A 19,171-nucleotide genomic window follows, 5' to 3' on the forward strand; every position below is an offset into this window, starting at 1 on the left:
TGAAGGAAGTTGTCTGAAGGAAGGGAGCATCCCTTCTTTAGAACCACTCACTCTCCTCTGCAACAATTTAAAAGTTCCATCTTCTTCTAAACACTGGAGGTGTTCCTTGAACAGAGACAAGGGTCACACAGTGTGGCCAAGACAAACTAGAGTTGCTTGGAATTGGTACATCTTTCTTTTTTGCAGGGAAAATATTTATTCAAAAGGAAAAGTTGCTGTGGCTACAAACCAGAGGTAAGTTAGAGATGACACTTGATTCCACTTGATCTAATCCTCTAGAAAGCTGGCCTTAGAGTTAACATTCACCACTCAGACAGTAAACACTTCTCTAAAAAGCAAGTACATGCACGTTCATCTAAGCAATATGGGCACTTCTTCCAGTCTACAGTGCTCTGCTGAAAAAAAACCCCTCTGAACCAACCAAACAAAAGGATCTTTTAAAGGCTCAAATTCTAACCCAAGCCTCTTACCTTTGCAAGTAGCCAGAACGGCTGGTTTTGACAGCTGTATCCACGAGGCCCTCCCTGCCAGCCATGCAGTGAAAGAAGAATTCCTGAACACAAGCACAATACCATCAGAATTCTGCTGAGAAGCACACCAAGGCTGGCAATTTATGCTCTTGTTCCAAAAGCTACACATGTAAGTAGGGTGAACAAAGTCAACTCATCTAGAATTACAGATACTCTGTATTAAAATACCAAGTTTCAAATAAACTTCAGTATAAGCACAGGCAGGATTAAACTTACAGAAGGTCTGATCCCAGTGAGAAATCTGCCAGTCACAAATCCTCCTGAGCTAGGGGAAAAATCATAAGGCTGGAAACATGGCAGTGATTTGCCAGATGCCATCAGTGGGGGTCTTCTACCTTCCAACTCGATCTGGCCCAGCAAACAAGAAATCTAAATGTGGAGGAGAAAAAAGGCAGCATTACTTTTCCATCCAACCTTTTGCACACAGAAGTACAACTTCTCTTGAAAAACAGGGAGCAAAACATTTGAAACATGCACTAAATGTTCTTTAACTCAATGTTCATTAAATGTTCTTTCTACTGATGGGAACAAAAGGCAGGTACATCTCATCTGCTCTTTTTAGTTCAGTTATTCCAGCCCCCTCCTTCATCCTCAACATTTCCATTCTCATTCTGTATATTTCATGCAAAGAAATGTGAAACTAAAACTATTGTAAGTACATTTTAGCTCCCCACATGACTCTCATCATCTCCCAGTAAGTGTACTAAAAAACTGAACAAAAGAACCCCAAACCAAAACCCCCTCCTCTCTCCTGAGCTTTGGTCATTCTCTATTATCAGACACAGAGTGTCTGATGGCCTTTTATACAGTGTTTCGTGCTTGGTGTCTGTGTTGCAGGAGGAAAAATGAAAAAGCAGCCTTTCTGTCAAAATCAAAGTAAGATTTAGTTGTTCCTATTCAGTAGTGGAAGACGGAAAAAGAGGGGTCAGTCTCCAACAGAGGCCAGGAAAAGACCCTTCTCCTGCAGGAGGTTGGTTTGTGTAATCTGAGGCACTACTAAAAAGGTCTGTTTCTATAAACCCTAATGGACTAAGAACTGATTCAAAAATAGAAGGTTATAATAAACAGACTCTTCTCCATCACCCACTGATGTCTTTATTACATACTTCTAAAATTTTCCATGCCAAAAAGCCTCTCTTCCCAAAGCCCAGGATAAAAATCTTGCATTGGTATTATATACCCAGACAGGAGTTCCTCAAGAGCTTATAGTCCAGGACAAATCACATCAACACAGGTAGCTGCTAAGTATTGTAACTGTCATTACCTGCATTGTATTTACAGTGGATCCTTTGGCTCCTGACTGTACCATCAACTGCAAATTGTTCTCTGGAAAGCTCCTGTGGAGACCAAGGGGCATACAAACCTAAAGAGTCGTGGTGAAGGGAACAAAACCAAACCCTTATTAATAATCAACCAAAGCAATTCCTGTTGAAGGCTTCAAAAAAGTGAAATGAGGAGTAATCACAAACATTCCCATTTCTCATTTTTAAAGCATCAGTTTCTAAAGCAGCACAATAAGCCATCTTCTCCTTCAGGGAGGATAAGGTTGAGGTGGTGAGGCACTATGTGAAGCCTCATGCTGGGAACAGATGGAAAGCTTCAACCTCCAGAACAGTCAGGCAGCCCTCTTGGATATTAGATTAACTTAATAAGACAGACTCCAAACAAGATTAGTACACACAGATGCCTCGATGCCAACCTTGTTAACTTCATTGTTGTAATTGTTTACTTCCTCCTTGAATTTCAGATCAACCATGTTAAAATCCCTCTGGTCTTTGCAGAGATGGGCATCCTGCCATTTCCCTTGGACCTCCTCACATGATGCTGTCTCTGGCAAATTAAGAGCTGCTCTAACAGCCTGGAAGTAAAATATGAGGAGGGGGTTTAGATGCTGAGCAGGTATGATTAAACAGAGCAGGACTTCAAAAGGTTTTAAGTATGGGGTGGAGGAGGAAATATCTGCAAGACAGACTTACTTCAATACCATGCTGGCTTGACCTTTCAATGATTTTTTTTCTTTTGTGGTCTGCTTCAGGTTTAACCAAAATATCTTCTATCCCTGTCAAAAGAAGGGAGACAGAGCACCTCGTGATGCAAACTGAAGGAGAATTGAGGAAGGAAGCACATTTGGTGTCAGGGGTTTTGAGAGCAAAATACTGGAAAAGGAAGTGGCATTCAAAGATTTAGTGATTGTTAAAGAATCAGGCTAACTGCAGTTTGGCAAGGAGAAAAAATATCCTGAGGGGCTTTTTGAGGGAGAAGGCACAGGCTGCCAAAAAACACATGTTAACATCAACTAAACTAAGCATTAAGGGTGCAAAATCAAGTCCCTAAATTAAAAAGTCTCAACTGCAACAGTGTCTATAAAATCTTAACCAGTGCACTTGCACAAACAAGTGTGTTACAGGCCAGTCACATCAAACTGGTTTTGCTCTTCCATCCACCTCAAATTTCCCATTAGCTGAACGTGGCAGAATCTGTCATTTCCTAGCTCTGTGAAACAGACAGCTGAAAATATTGACTGTTATCTTCAAGAGGAAGAAAATGTTGACCATGTGTATGCTCAAACAACGGCACAGCGCCCCAGATAGGTCCTACAATCATCGTCCCTGGAGACAGTCATGACTTGAGTGGACACAGCTCTGCACAAGCCCTCTTGCCTGGACTTGCTCTGAGCACAGCTGTGTTAGATCACTCCAGAGATTCCTTGCAGGTTAAGTGTCCAGCAGGTGTAGGGGAACAAGTGGAACACTGTACTGGTGAGTTGCACCCAAGTCTACAAGGTAAAGCAGCCTACAGCCCCATCACATGCCCCTCTATCTTCACTCTTTCTGTCCAGCCCTGCTCTCCTTTTCCCATTACAACCTTGTTTCTTCTACTTTATTTCCTTACTCATCACATTCCAAAGTCTCCTTTTGCTCAGGCCCAAATCATCTCATGTTCACCAAATCCCAGACTCCTGCTCCAGTCCCACATCTCTTCTGATGTTTCAACTACCCAGAGATCACAAGCTCATTATCTTTCCCCTCTTTGTTTTCACACCCCAGTTGTCAAGATGTATTTTCTGTTTCTCACAGTCAATTAATTACCTGCCTCACTTCAAAAGATCTCCTTCCTTTTCCCTTATCTAACAGCAGCCTGTCTGTTGGTTCCTCACTACTGCTATCAGTTGACCAGATCTACATAACTCTTAAGTGATCATAGTGTGCCTTCAGATAAGAGGCAGTTTAAGCCCTCCTGTTGCTGTAAGCTGTATTTCATCAGTATAAAAACAACTTACAAAGTTCTATGTGGTAATTTTAAACACTTCAGCTCTTACAAGAAGAGAGCAACACAGTGAGGGTAAAAGTTTGATTCCACACCAAGTGCATTTTTGGATGAGGTTTCAAAGCTGCAATGAAAAATCAAACATTTATTTACCAAAAGGTTTAGAGAAGAATGAGTTATGCCAGACTTGATTAGTGAGCTCTCAAAGTCTTTTCATTTATCAGTTGTTCTGGTTTCTATGCAACATTTCTATTTCATAGAAGTAAAACCAACCAAGACTCACAGGAGGTTTGGATCCAAACAATGCTTCAACACAACACATTTAGACTGCCTACACTTTGACAGAAGAGAGACATACCCAAGGTTAAACTTTCTCTTTATGCTCAGACAGCCAGCTATGCCCCAACCAGAACAAAAAACAAGAAGAGTGGCAAACAGCTATCCCAATTAAGCAGAGTCTTGCCAAGTTTGATTTACAGAATTCTTAGCATGTACTGATGTCCACACCAATGCCTGGTTTATATCTCAGGAGGTGCTGCACCATGGCACTGGTGAATTAGTCCTTGTGTTACTCACCCATTGTAAATCCCCTGTACAGCTGCAGGTAGGCAGTAAAGAGGCGTCCTAGACATGTCAGCACCTTCCCACTGGTTTTACCCCCATAGATTTCATAGCAACAGTGAACCAGGCCATAGGCAGAGCTGCCAAAGTGAGCTTTGTCCAAGACTCCACATAGCAATTCCCCATTTCTAATAATAACCTGAAAAAGAAAATGCAGCTATTCAGGAAAACAGAAGTGTTCAGCTTTTTTATCTCTACAGCTTTTTCTGTGTAATCTACATAAAAACAAGCTTTGAAACCCACATCTTGGTGAACAGGATCAGGTTAGCCACCCTTCCAGAATTTACAACAGAAACAAAACTTCTAACACCATCTGTTTGATGTGTCTAACAAAGCCAGATGGAATCTCTATCAGTCAAGATGAGAAGTTTTCCCTGACTCCCCAGGCCCATCCTCTAATCACCACCTTCTGGCAGTAACTGTTGCTGAATATCTGTTTTGAGCTGTCATCCACCCACTCCCCTTCCTGTTCCTCTACTCCACAGACAACCTTATTACAACACAGCCCAGCCCAACCTCCAGTCCAGAGCTGCTGCCCCAGCATACCTGAGATTCACACATTGAATCAAGACTTGGACATCTGTTTGTAGGCCCCTTTACCCAGGCCCTGCCACTGATCTTAGCTTTCCCAGTCAGATTCAGTGGAATGTGGTTTTCTGGAATGATGTTTATTAACAATGTAGAAACAACCTAGAAAAAAGCAGGAAGAGTGACAGGAACTATTTGTTTCCTATATTCCCTTCTCAACAGAAAGAATTTGGCATGGAGGAGAAAAGCAACATCCTATAGGCATGTTTTTTCTCCACTGACAGTAAAGCCTCAAATGCTCAGAAATCTGAAGTCTACAAGACTTCTTGCTGCTCCAGCCTTTGAAAGGTCCATGAGCTGAGACACATAATTATTCAGAAAGCTGTGGCACCCAAGATTTTTTTGATAATTAGATATGAACCAATCTTTAAAGAGTTGTCTGTTAAGTCTCACAGGAAAAAGTGGAGGGGAATTTCCCTTGCTCTGCTATGAGACATAATTCCTAGACTGACTGTTAAACTCTCTCAAATAGTAGAAAATGAAGCACTCACTTGGGCTTCCCAGATACTATATTAACCTAATGACGATCTCAATCAAAAAGTCAAACATCAGAATATTTACCTACAGCCTTGAAGTTGAGAGATTTACAAGAACTGACTGGCATATCCTGCTCTGCTCTCATGCCTGTAAACTGCAGCATTATACCTCTCTCTGCAGTACTGTTCAGCAGCAAGTGAAAGCACCATTCCAACATTATTTCAAATGAAAGACGACTCTTATGGCTCAGTAACACACACAGAGGTCTATGTGATGTTGATGAGATGATGGGATCTGACTTTTCAGCAACACTGGTTTTAACATTAGCATTCTGCTTACTTTGGAACCACCAGCATTCTTGAACCCAATAAATTATAAACTACCTGCTTTCCTGTCCATAATCGTTGTGGTTTCATAATGGCAGGAGGAAATATTTTGATCCTTCCTTTTTTGTCTGTTAGTCCTCTGTACACAAGCTCCATATACTGCTCCCTGGTGAAAAAGCAGCCCCGGAGCGTCATGCTGACACCAGAAATCATGTGATCCTGGATCAAGCCAGGAAGTGGCTTCCCATCCTAAAGATATAAGAAGAAAATAAAATGGGTGCAGGGCATAATAAATGATGTGCTAGCTGCTCCCCAAATCATTCCAGAGGGATAAAAGCACTAAAAGTCATTTGTAAACAACTAGCCACCACAGCACGACTCTATTGTATCTCCTCTGGACACTGACATAAGGAATGAGGTTATCTGGATGTGCTGGGCCTTCTTCAGACAAAGAAAACCACAAGAGGAGACAGAAACCAGGAATAAGTTAAAAAAGAAAAATCTCCCTGCAATTTATCATGAGACAAATCAAAACCAAGTGATTCTGCACAGGAATAAAACTATCGGCCAGTTTTACTTACCTTTGGAACCAGATACTGTTCATCAGTACAGGCTAAGGTGTAGGCTTCTGCTCTGCCCAGCTCACTCTGGGGAAAATGGGCATTCATTTCATCCCCATCAAAATCAGCATTGTAAGCTTTGCAGTTGGCATAGTGAAGCCTGAGCACTTTCTCTCCGGGCAGGATGCGTGCGCGGTGAGCCTGGATGGAGGGTCTGTGCAGGGTGGGCTGGCGGTTCAGCAGCAGCACGTCTCCATTTTTAATGTGTCGACACACCTGCAAGAGAATTGAGGCTTGCTGCCTAGAAGGCATTTCCATGTCTCTGAAAAGATTGAATCTTAAAATATACACACGTTCCAAACATTTTCTTTCTAGTGTTACCATTTGTGCAGAAGAGAACGGAGACGACTTGCCCCTGAACGCCCTTCTGCTCTCCAGCAAACCACACTCTAAAGCTGCATATCCTCCATTAACTCCCACAAACCACAGTGACCACACCACGCACGCCACGCTCTACTAATTTCACTTCTCTCCCTTGGCAATATAAGGATTAAAAACTGAAAAAGAAGACTATGCCACTTGTAAATGAGAAAATAAACTATTTAGTCACAAACCTACTGGGCTGAATCACTGACATGTGTCACCACACCCCCAGCACTGGATGTCCCTCAATGAGGTAACAATGTGACCCAGAAGCTGAAGCAGAGACCATGGATATTTGAGTTATAGTTTCAGGTTTGATTCTTATCTAGAACAGTCTCTCAAACAGCCTAATTTTAATTTCTCTGTGAGTAACACCCATGGAGCCATTTAAGTGATCATCAACAAGAGCATGGTAAGCAGCTTGTACAGTCTAAACACTGTTATGTCTACCTCTGGGATAGGTTCTGAGAGAGCTCACACCACAGAAATACTCAAGTCTTAAATACTAAATTTCTGCCACACCTGTTAAGAGACAAGGGTATACATAACAGACACTGTGAAAGGACTATTCACCACCAAGATTTTTGCCCTAGCAGCTAAATAAGAAGCTTGTAACTCCTACAAGGGACAGAGGTATGAGTTAGCAAGAAGTCTCAAAGGCTAAGTTGGAGCACAGAGAACTCAAACCCTCCAGCAGCTCCAGCAAAACAACTGTTACAAGCACCAAGCTTCAGAATAACAGAATCATAGAATGGTGGGAATTGGAAGGGACCTTTAGAGATCATCAAGTCCAATTCCCTGCTAAAGCAGGGTCACCTAGATCAGGTCACACAGGAACATGTCAAGGTAGGTTTTGAAAACCTTCAGCATGGCTGTTTCTTTTGTCAGCTGTAAAACAAGATAATCATGGGAAGATGGAGCCTGGGTTACAGCAGAGCTAAAACACAGCCCAGTCCTCCCATGGTCAGTGCCACTACCAGCACAACTGGCCTAGAACAGAGGACTCTACTTGGTACATACTCGTGTATGACTGGAAGACACATCACACAAACTGCCTGTGTTGTACCTACTCTACAACTATCCCCAACTCAGCCATCAGAACTATAATCAATAAACTGATCCAAATACAGAACCTATTTAAGATTTTAAAAGGAGAGGGGACAAAAGGTAGAATTTGCTGAGAAGAAGGAGGAGGCAGAACTACATAAAGGTGTAAAACTCATCTGCCATTAAATTGTATCTTCCATAAGGCTTTCCAAGAACAGTCAGCTGCAAAAGGAAGGCTACTCCTCATCTTGGCAAGATGGATGCCACACACTGCACACTGAGTGAAGAGTAAAACTCAGGAGTAAAAATGGGGTTTACAATTTGAAAAAGTATCAAGCCCTTCTTCCTCCATGCCCCTGGTTTTTCCTCAGCCACCTACTACAAGACAAGATAACCGTGCTTCAGGAGCCTTTATGAGCAGGCCCACTGGAATCATCAGCAAGGAGAGTAGCACAATTACTTTAAAAACCCACCCCCAGGAGGGCTCCCACAAGCCCTCTGAAACACTCACAATCTTCAGTCCTGACTGGGGAGCGCCTGAGGAAGGAGTGAGGAGCTGCTTAGCTATGGCCTCTCTCTGGGTCAGGCTGTTTGCGCTCAGCACCGTCCGGGAGCCGTCCTCATTGATGACCATGGAGGCCCCAGGGTGAACCTGTGGGCCATTTATGACAGCCTGTCTCAGCTCTTTGACATTCCAAGGAGTGACTGGCTGAGGATAAGTCAGTTTGGTAGCAAATACCTAGAGACAGGTGGGAAAAAAAGAGGTGAGAAGTAATAAGTTGTTCAACTTTGGCTCAAAGCAGTTCTAAGTCACTTAGAAAACAGTGTCACGTGTTAACTCATATGCATCTCCTCCTCCATTTACCAACATGCCAAAGAAATACATTCCTGGTTTAAAATCCTCTACCATAAGAAGGGAAACTATTTCCTTTCTATGTTTTTCTACTGCAGTAGAAGAGGGAAACTCAATTAGCAATTAAGAAAACCCCATGATTTCAGATCCTGCAAACAAATGGGCACAAAGTGCATTATCACCAGGTCCACTGTTCACAGCCAGGCAAGCAGAAAAGATCATACAATGAAAAGCTCAAACTCAGGCTTTCTGTCATCTCTGTGTGGTTAAAAATCATTAAGCATGAATGAAACTTGGTGAAATCATTACAGCCTTTCCTTAAAGGCTGCCATAGCTCTTACAAAACACTCTGTACAAAGATCACACAATAAACAGGATCTACTTATCAAGTCTGCAACCAATACATAATCTCAGGAAACAACTACAGCTCTCTTTTTATTGTCCTTCCCAGATGTGGTGTTGAGTGTAAAGTTAAGAATTCCCTGCTCTTCAGTGCTCCTCCTTTACTAACACACAGCAGTAACACACAGATATCACACACTGGGGAGGAAAGTGTCCAGATGAGTCAGAAAATCTCTACATTTTCAACTGCTTGCTATGCAGCTGAAAACCTTACAGTGTAGTTCAACCCCCAGCTGCACCAAAAAAAGAAACACTCCTTTAATTCTTCTTACCATAGGAATGCCAATCTCATTGGTACCAATGTACATGTCGGGGCAAATGACCGAGCGAGCAGCGAAATCCACGCGCTTGCCCATCATGTGCTTGCGGAACAGCCCCTCCTTCTTCTCCAGCAGCTTGGAACAGAAAAGACAAAGATTAAAACCTCAGAGCATGCAATTGTTTCACTTCTTATTCCATCAACTTCTCTTGTTTTAACTGCCTGTGACACACAAGGTCTCTTCCCATCCTGCCTGCCACCCACCTGCCGAATACCGGGGTACTTTTCTGTCGCTAGTTTGTCCATGTCACTGTCAAACACGATGTTGACGTGGCTCTGAAGACGAATCCAAGCGTTGTACAGCTTATCTGCAAGGCTCTGTCCTGGAATCATTGTCAGGACAGAACGGTCCAGAGGCTCATTATTCTCTCCTGTCTCCTACAGAAACAGAAGTTAGAAACTTGTATACCAGGTATAGTGCTCTTATTTACTTAAACATCCACATCCAAAAAAGGGAAACAAACCAAAAAAACCCAGTAGCAATGTAAAATTAACACTCAAATTATGACAACCACGTGCCTCAGGTCTGCTGTCAGGCTTTAGAAACTGACCTGCATGGGAGATCTCCAAACATCACAGCCACATACAGCAGTATGGTTTTAAAAGACAATTGCTAATCAGTTATCTCTTGGTAACATTCCTCTTTCCAAATTACATGTCACGACTTAGCCAGTCTCTGCTATGAATCACTGTGTTACCAGAAAGTCCTACTTTTTTTTTGACAAAAATAATGTAAGTCCAAGAGCTTTTATCACCTACATCACTTTGTTTTCACAGTCGGTATAGCAGTCACAGCTGAAAGCACTACCTTGCCACCTCAAGTTGAGAAGCTATCTCCACCTAGTGGCTAAATCCTGAGTAGCTAAAAACGGTCCCAAAATGTAAACAAAGATGTAAAGCAAATGTAAATTCAGATGTAAAACAAGTGGAGCTGAAACTAAGCCGAGTATCAAAGAACCCTCAATGATACAATTCCTGAGCCACCATGAGAAGAGGCATGGTGATATACATCATCAATATACATCATTAATTATCACACTATTACCACCTGAACTGGTTGGTAGCAAACAACCATTGTTACTACTTAATGTTAGGTGTGAAGGTTTTGATTCTGTTCAGACATTAATGATCAAAAATAACCACAATTACAAGTGGCTCCACTAGGATTAAAAGATAAAGTGGCTTTTTTCCCTGCTCCATCATTTTTCACTCGATGAGATGCAAACTGTTTGTGCTGTACACATTTCATTCTCCACTAATGGGAGCCCACAATGTCTCACATACAGTAAATCTAGTAGAAAAAAACCCAAGACTAAAGGAATCTGGGTAAAATGTTTTTGTATTAGGTGGGTGAGGGGAAAGGAGTGGAAAAAACTGAAGATAACAACATTAAAACCAAGCTGTGGAGAACATCTCCAAAGGCACACACTTCAACAGCTCAGGAAAAAGCTGCTCCTGGAACAGTTTAAACAGCAGCCTACCTGAATTCAACCCACATATCCAAAAAGCAAAGAGTGAGATAACCAGTAATTCTTACTGTTTGGATTTCTTCAGTGATTTTTATGGGCTGACACTGTTCTTTTGCCATGAAAACCAAGAGCTTTCTGATCATTTGGGCATCTTTCATGACAGCCTGTAAGTTCACAGTCTGGCCATTCGTAAACAGCCGGTCTCCAACACGATTCACGGGACGATACCTACAGTACATCAACATCACTTCAGAAGATTAAAGCAACCAAAAGCAGCAGGATAAACCTCCAACATTCTAAGCCAAGTCTTCAATGCATTAAAAAGAATCATTGCAAACTAACACTGAGCATTTAAGAGTTAATTTATTATACTGGGACAGTGATAAAAGAGGAATGATTCCCTAACAAGAAATGTTACCACTACTACACAGGTGGAATATCCTGTGATCATTTATCATACTAACACAAAACTACCTTTCTTCATAGTTAGTATTTAGTCCTTTAAACATATTCACTTCAAGTTGTAACAAAACTTATCATCAGATACTGCTGTGAGGTTTTCTTACCACTGTGCTGACCCTTGAGCAGAGCAGTGCCTGCACCATAGGTGTTTGCATCTCTGACTCCTGCAGAAACTACCTCCTAAACCCCAGGATTTCTACAAAAGCTTTTTGGGAGGGAAATCTTACTTTGAAGGTGGAACCACAAGTAGATCTAAAAAAAACAAGTCTGGACTGAATCCTGAACTCTCATGAAGATCCATCCCAGGGAAGAGATAACGCAAAAAGAAACCTAAGACAACCCAAGAGAAAAGACAACCTCATTATCACTGCCCTTGTTTGGGAAGCCCCAGATGCAATTAGTCAATCAAGTCAAAGCAACATTATCAAGGCTGTTTAAAACAAAAACCATTTAGGCATAGTTTAGAAAGAATTGCCATTGTTCTTTTTAGTCACATATGTGTCTTCTTAGAAACATCTCTGAGCAGAAATACAGAGTCTAGCGAAAGGAAAAAGCAAAACTGCAGCTGGTTTCCAGCTACTAGCAGTGAGTGATACACAAAACTGCTTTGGTTTTCCCTGGCAACTGCAGATAGAGTACAGAAGACACAAAAGAAGAGGCTGCTAAATACATTCTCAGTCTTTAACCGATGTAACTGTGGGGACTATTTGGTGCAGCATCACACAAACACCAAACTGTGTGAAATAGCAGTTGTGATTTGTAGGGAGCCACAATGTGAGAACAGCTGATCAAACTATTCACTGAACTCAGCTCTCTGCTTTCACTAGCTACCACTCTTCCTGCCACAAAAGCTATCTTGCAGCCAGGAGCCCTAAAGGCAAAGATTTGCCAAGGTGTTCATAAGGGAACATCTGCAGACTTGGTCCACTAATTGACTTAACAACCATTACCTTCATTCTTCCACAGAGCCAGGATGTATTCCTTGGCAGTCATGGGTGTGAGGTATCCTCTCTTCCCTAACTGGCTTTCATCAATAGCTGAAAAAAACCACAAAATAAAGCTAATAATGTAAATAATTAAGCACATACTACCTGTTAATTATTTCCATTTAAAAGGATCACAAGAAGTTACTTTGAAAGGCTATTTTTTGCTTACAATGATGAAATGCATCCAGCTCAGACTGGAAACACACACAAGCTATACTGGCTGACAACTACATTAAAGAATCACTAATACATTTGCTTTGGGGATATGAAAGTAACTAAAGTAAGAGTCTTCCCAGCATGGAAAAAAAAAGCCATTTCTGTGAGTAATAGATATCAATATGAATAACTGAAACAAAACTCAACATCTAAGGTATACACTTCATTTGATTAATGGTGAGCTGGACTCCTTCAAATGATCTCATCCACTGAACAAAACACAAATCAAGAGTTAACCTGCAGCTGGGGAACACCAAAGTGGGATTGAAGCATTACCAGTGAGATGAAGGTTCCAGTGAAATACCCAAGTGGATGAGACAACGGCAAGTGTCAGCAATCTGTCTATATTATAATTGAGAGTCTGGGCCAGCTGTATCTTGGTGAGGAAGGAAAACACCTGGTTTTGCTACTGAAAAGCAGAAAGATGGCTATTTTTTTTAAAAAAAAAGAGGAGAAAAGCCAGAGATTTTGGGACTCAATTCCCACTTCTCTTGCAGGCCAGCCCCTCATGTCCCAGGGAAGCCAGAGTACATAGCTCAACTAAGAGCGATTTTCCCATGACCTCAGATGAAGTTCCCTCCTCTTTTGGCTAAGGTCCAGAAATCCAGATCTTTCCACACTGAATTCCCCATTCCTTCACATAGAAAACCTTCCCAATCCTCAAACACAAATGCATCAATGCCAAGGTTAAAAGCACTCAAGCCAAGATTCAATACAATAAGCAACCATGACACAGAAGGTATCACAGCCCATCCCATTTCAGACGTAATACCTCACTCTAACAAAAGTAATCAAGTGGTCTTGCCACTTTGTTCTTTGAACACTGACAGGGGGAAGATCAAGGATACATGAGGAAAAGATGAAGTTTCAAGTGATTCAAGCCCTAGGTTAATTAAGGCTGGAAAGTGTCATCTACTTGCTTTTCATCTTTAAATGGGAATTCTCCCATAAGAGTTAGGATTACCTGATTTTCTTTCTCAAGTCAAGTTAGCCATCTTCCTCCTAGTTAATTTTCTTTACTTAATTTCTCTATTTTAAGAATCTGGCAGAAAATCATCCACCCACTAAAATGAAATGTTAACATGATAGTCAACATAGATCGTGCTTTTGTACTTCTTTTCCTTGCATACAGATACTTGAAGCTGCAAAAGCACACAAGGCTCACAGAGACATTTAATGAAGCCCAGCTATTGCTGAGCTTACTGCTTTATTTCATTTAATAAATGAGTCACAAGTTCATAGTCACTGCTAGGAATCTGTGCAACTTAAATACAGGAAAATATGCAAGCATATTTGAGTAGAAGACAAATGTTTTACCTGCTGGCTCATTCAGAATGCCTTCCTCTCCTGACTTATGGTACACTGTAGAAGGGTAGGTTACTGTCAGCTTGCTGTTATGTTCTTTCCTCACTAGTGATCTCCTAGATCTTAAAGGAAAGAAAAAGAAATACAAGAAAAGCAGATGAAAGTTAATACAAATGCTCACAATATTTAACTTTACACCAGCTATTGAATTCCTCATGTAGTTGAACTTACTTGCAGTTTGGGCACTTCTTTGAATTCATATGTGCTTTCCAGAACTGTGCTATTAGTTTATTTCTACACTCACACACATTTTTGACCTGATAAAGAAAACAAACAAACAAACCCCACTCTTAAAAATAATGCAAATAGTGAAAAAATCAATTCAAACATTTGATATGCAGAATTCATTAAACAATTAACCTTAACTATCAACACAAACATTATTAGTATCAATGTCCCCACATCCCTGTATTGATAGAGCCCTAGTGTTCTTCCATCATCTTTCCTGGAAACACCCCTCACTGCTCACCACTCTCCTTTTTAAAGGGGTTTTCTTTCATAAGTAGTCTTTATTTTTCAAATCTGTGATGAATTTTAAAGCTTTTCTACACTGATGACTCCTGAAGGCAGAAGATTGATAAAAAACTCCTGGTTGCTCATGAATGGGGGACTTCAAAATGCTTAAGGTTAGTGATTAAGGAATTAAACTTGGCTTAGAAAGAAATATGCTCTAAGATGTTAGGCCTTTAAATATCTAACATTTAAATGACTAATAAAGTACATTAAAACTGCATTTAAATAGAAATGAGAATTCAATTCCTTAACTCTTTCCAACAATTCTCTGCAAATAATTCTGCAAATCTGCTGGATGCATGACCTCTCCAAAATTGTTCTGCAGTTCCAAACAGCTGGAGCATCATACAGAGAAGTATCAATATCCACAGGTAATGTACTGACAGCAGCATCAGATCATTTTGTATGGTATTTACACCATCAAAACATTTTCCTACACAGAAACCTTATACTGAATCTTTTTAAGTTTCATTTTCACCCAGAAAGCCCTCAGGACAAAATCTAGAGTCTGCACAGTCTAAGATAGGCTTTCCCCTGAACACTACTCTTCTAGAAGACAAAACCTCAGATCCCAGAAGCCCCAGTTGTACTTACATTTGAACACTGATCACTCATTTGGTAACTCTGTAATATTTCCTGAACGTGGTGATCTAACTCTTCTTCAATTTCTGAACCTGTTGCATCAGCACATTGCTCTAAAAACTAAAAGAAACAAACAAACCAAAAAGAAATGGGGATAGCTCTATAGTTACAGGACCATCAACTCAAAAGGAAGGGAGAAATACACAGTACTTGCCTTATTCAGAATGACTTCAAGATCATGGACAGCATGAAGCAATCCCTTCTCCAGAACCTTCAGCTGACTTAGCAGTAAGTGAACCACAGCTCGAGTACAGGTCAGCATGTGACAGTTTAAACAAGAACCTCGAATTAAGAGGTATAATTTCTGGAAAGAAAATGGGAAAAAAAGTTATTCTGGTAGATTTACTGGCCTGCACAGTAAGCAAGTGGATAGATTTGTTTGAACTTGAAGAACGTGCTACTATAGTTGAGAAATTAGACCAATTGCTCAATTTAATCATGTAGAATTGGACTTCTTTCAACCAAAACTCATATGCAAAGCATGATCTGTAGACAAACTACCTGTAGACCATCTACATAACTGACACAGGGAAAGCCTGTCCTGCCTACAGCAACTCTGGGCCCAAGGCTGCTCTTACACAGCACTGTGACTTCTAACAGCTTGTCCCATGAAGGTCAATGTGACACCCAAAACTCCCACCACCACAATGAAACGTTCTGCTCACAAGTACTATCAGTGTCCCTCAAGATTCTTCATGCAGCCATATTCTCCTCAAGCTTCAGCAAATATCACTAGCTTTTATTATTCAGCATAGCTCTGCACACAACTCACCCAAGCTGCACATAGCACCAGTGGCCTGAAGGAGAGGAATTACTGCTGCATGACTTTATTCCTTGGTCAAACACAAGTATTTTACTTCAAAGCTGGCACAAGATTAGAAGTGGGATGGACCTCATCTAACTTGAGCCATCTGAAAGTGAAGCTTTTGATCTCAATTAATAGCTTATGCAGGAGCCAGCTACTGTTACTGGGGAGATCAGTACCTCAGGAGAGAAATTCATTCCAGCTCAAGTTGCTGTGATATGGCTAGATGAGTCTACCTCTACAAACAGCCTCATTCCTCAGACTCCAGAAAGAGCTAAAAAGTACAATCAAGATTATGCATCTAACTTTCAGAAGACCAAAATAAGGCAAATCCTGCTTTTAAACCCAGAAATCCTTACATATTTAAAAAAATAACCCTTTGAAAAGACACCCACATAAAGCACTTGGGAGAAATGTGCAGTTTCACCACCACCAGTAGCTTTCAAAACAAGCTTTTAAGATCTGTCCCAGAAGAGGCACAGCAAGTCAAATCTCTGCTCTACATTAGGTATCCTTCACACCATGTAAATGCAACAGCTGTCAAGCTATGAGAAGCACCTTCCAGATGCAAGAAATCTTCTTGACAGCAGCTTTTTAAGTTTTTATCAAAGCCTGATGGATTTTACACAGCTTAGCATTTTTCAGCTCTGCTGCCATCAAACTTACAATGCCACATTCTTCCATTTACTTAGCACATGTCACTCAGCATATTACTGGATGGGTTACTGGGGTAAAACCAAACCCTGACTGTTGAGGAAGCACTTGAGATTCTGGGATAAAAGTAGGTAGCTGTTCATGTAAGCTTGTAGTAGCCTTTTAAAGGAAACAAGTAATAATTTCTAGTGTGCCATTTAATTAAGGCATCAGACCCTACAGTCAGTCATACAGCTTAGTGATCAACATTCTGCCTCTCTTGTTCATCAATATGGAGTAAAATAATGATTACAATAAAGTGCATATTCTGCAAAAGCCTAAGGAATCTATTTGCATTGAACTATCATGACACAACAAACTTTTTCTACTACATTTGCTGTTATGACACTTCAACTTGGAAAACAGATTTTAGCACCTTTACCCTTTTCAAGGACTACAGACTATATGACAGCTGGAGTAACATCACCCATTTCGCCAGCAAGACAATAATTAAGCATACATACATCAAAAAACAGAGGGTTGTAGACAGTCAGAGGCAGCTCTATATGGCCAAAATGACCAGGGCAGTTGCTGAAGTTCTGCATGCAAGTTGCACACACTTCTCTGGAGTCTGGTGGTCCCAAAGCCAAGTCATATAGCCCATTGGTGGCTGGGTTCCCCATGTTATCCAAATACTGAGGATTTGTTATGCGTTTTACACTCAATTTCCTGAGGTTGAAACAAAAGAATAAAAATCACTGGCAGAAAAAAAAACCCCACATGATATGCACTCAAATAGTACAACTAGTGTTGATGTTTAGTACCTGTATGATTTTCTTTAATGGATGAAAACACCCTTTCAAGGGAACTTTGTGTAGGCAATGGGAATTTCTGTCTCATTGATTTCATTGTCCAAGTACAATCATTCATACCATAGCAAGTATTTCTCTCCTTGATGGATACTCCAGACGAGATCCCAGGGCAGGTTTCTTGGGGTGTGTCTGCCAGGGAACAAGTTCAGTGCTTCTCCAGGCAGCGGTGAGGGGAACCAGTAATGTTCAATCTATACATTAATGATCTTTATGAGGGAATAGAGGGTACTGTCAGCAAGTTTGCTGACAATACTAAACTGGGGGGAGTGGCTGACACACCAGAAGGCTGTGCTGCCATTCAAACAGACCTGGACAGGCTGGAGAATTGGGCAGAGAGAAATCTAATGAAATTCAACCAGGACAAGTGTAGAGTCTTGCATCTGGGAAAGAAGAACCCCAGGTACCAGTACAGGTTGGGGAATGAACTCTTAAAGAGTAGTGTAGGGGAAAAGGGATCTGGGGTTCTTGATGGACAGCAGGGTGAGCATGAGCCAGCAATGTGCCCTCGTGGCCAGGAAGGCCAATGGCAGCCTGGGGTGTATTAGAAGGGCTGTGGGCAGTAGATTGAGAGAGGTTCTCCTCCCCCTCTACTTTGCCCTCCTGAGACCACATCTGGAATATTGTGTCCAGTTCTGGGCCCCTCAGTTCCAGAAGCTGCTGGAGAGTTCAGTGCAGGGCCACAAAGATGATGAAGGGAGCGGAGCATCTTCCTTCTGATGAAAGGCTGATGGAGCTGGGGCTCTTGAGCTTGGAGGAGACTGAGGAGTGACCTCATTAATGTTTACCAATAGTAATGGGCATGTGTCAGGAGGATGGAGCCAGGATGTTCTCAGTGATGGCCAATGATAGGACAAAGGGCAACAGGTACAAGCTGGAACAGAAGAGGTTCTAAAGAAACACAAGGAAAAACTTCTCTGTTGAGGTCGGGGAGCCCTGGAACAGGCTGTCCAGATGGTTTGTGGAGTCTCCTTCTCTGGAAACATTCCAAACCCAGCTGGATGAGTTGCTGTGTGACCTACTCTAGGCGGTCCTGCTCTGGCAGGGGGGTTGCACTGGATGAGCTTTCGAGGTCCCTTCCGGCCTTTAAGATTCTGTGAAGCCACCACACTCCCTCAAGTGCAGCCTTCACCTTCACAAAGGGAGTTTATACCTGCTCCTGGTATCACATGCAACCGGCCACACTCCCCCTGGGTTCGCCGCCAGCGAGGGGCTCTCCGGAGAGGATCGCGGCCGCCGCCTCACTGACCCCTTCCCTCAGTTCCGCACAAGGATTTCTCCCCTCCCGCCTTTCCCCAGTCCTTCAAGACCTGTGGCGGCCCCATGCCAGGCAATGTTGCTGGGAGGCCCACAGAGAGTCCAGCAGCCCCTCAACCCCGCAGGGTTCTCCGTTGCGGCCATGGCAGTGGCTGGTGAGGCCCCAGACTACATGTCTCAGCAGGCGCCGCGCTCACAGCCTGCAGAGACCTGCCGGCGCTCCGGCGCGGGGCACGCCGGGAGTCGTAGTCCTCACCAGCACCCCCAAGGCAGGGGAGGAGGCCAACCCACATCCTTACCTGATCTCCTCGGCCGTGTACATCCCGAAGGAGACCCCAACCAGCCGCCGCCATGGCACCACCTTCGGCGGCCTCATGGTGAGCGACTGAGCCTCCTCCGGCGGACGCCTCGCTCCTCCGCGCGGCCGAAGCCGCCGCGCCACGGGAACCACCACGCGGTCCCGGCAACGAGGCGCGGGCGGAGCCGGGCGGTACCACCGCGCCGGAGGAACAGCCTCCCCCCCACGCCGCCGCGGTGGTAC

The 19,171-nt window shown here is 42.5% G+C and overlaps 1 protein-coding gene across 3 annotated transcripts in view; it reads right to left on the reverse strand.

Moving 5' to 3' along the window:
* The window catches only part of POLR1A (RNA polymerase I subunit A), a 36,100-nt gene extending 16,978 nt beyond the window's left edge, over window positions 1-19,122 (reverse strand). Inside the window, exons 1-22 of one of the 3 annotated variants that reach the window (XM_061992116.1) lie at window positions 18,930-18,992; window positions 17,437-18,247; window positions 17,029-17,233; window positions 15,221-15,370; window positions 15,019-15,126; window positions 14,083-14,168; window positions 13,864-13,973; window positions 12,295-12,381; window positions 11,572-11,674; window positions 10,951-11,110; window positions 9,618-9,791; window positions 9,367-9,489; window positions 8,351-8,578; window positions 6,391-6,645; window positions 5,867-6,058; window positions 4,965-5,108; window positions 4,374-4,557; window positions 2,507-2,589; window positions 2,230-2,388; window positions 1,795-1,893; window positions 747-899; window positions 471-553 (exon numbers count right to left, since the gene is read on the reverse strand). In XM_061992116.1, coding sequence (XP_061848100.1) covers window positions 471-553; window positions 747-899; window positions 1,795-1,893; window positions 2,230-2,388; window positions 2,507-2,589; window positions 4,374-4,557; window positions 4,965-5,108; window positions 5,867-6,058; window positions 6,391-6,645; window positions 8,351-8,578; window positions 9,367-9,489; window positions 9,618-9,791; window positions 10,951-11,110; window positions 11,572-11,674; window positions 12,295-12,381; window positions 13,864-13,973; window positions 14,083-14,168; window positions 15,019-15,126; window positions 15,221-15,370; window positions 17,029-17,187 — 2,840 coding nt within the window. In that variant the 5' untranslated portion in view covers window positions 17,188-17,233; window positions 17,437-18,247; window positions 18,930-18,992. The other 2 variants (XM_061992114.1, XM_061992115.1) reach the window with 2 other exon arrangements.
* Between the last annotated feature and the right edge of the window lie 49 nt (window positions 19,123-19,171).

This window comes from Colius striatus, chromosome 3 (assembly GCF_028858725.1).
Source record: "Colius striatus isolate bColStr4 chromosome 3, bColStr4.1.hap1, whole genome shotgun sequence".
Taxonomy (NCBI): Eukaryota; Metazoa; Chordata; class Aves; order Coliiformes; family Coliidae; genus Colius; species Colius striatus.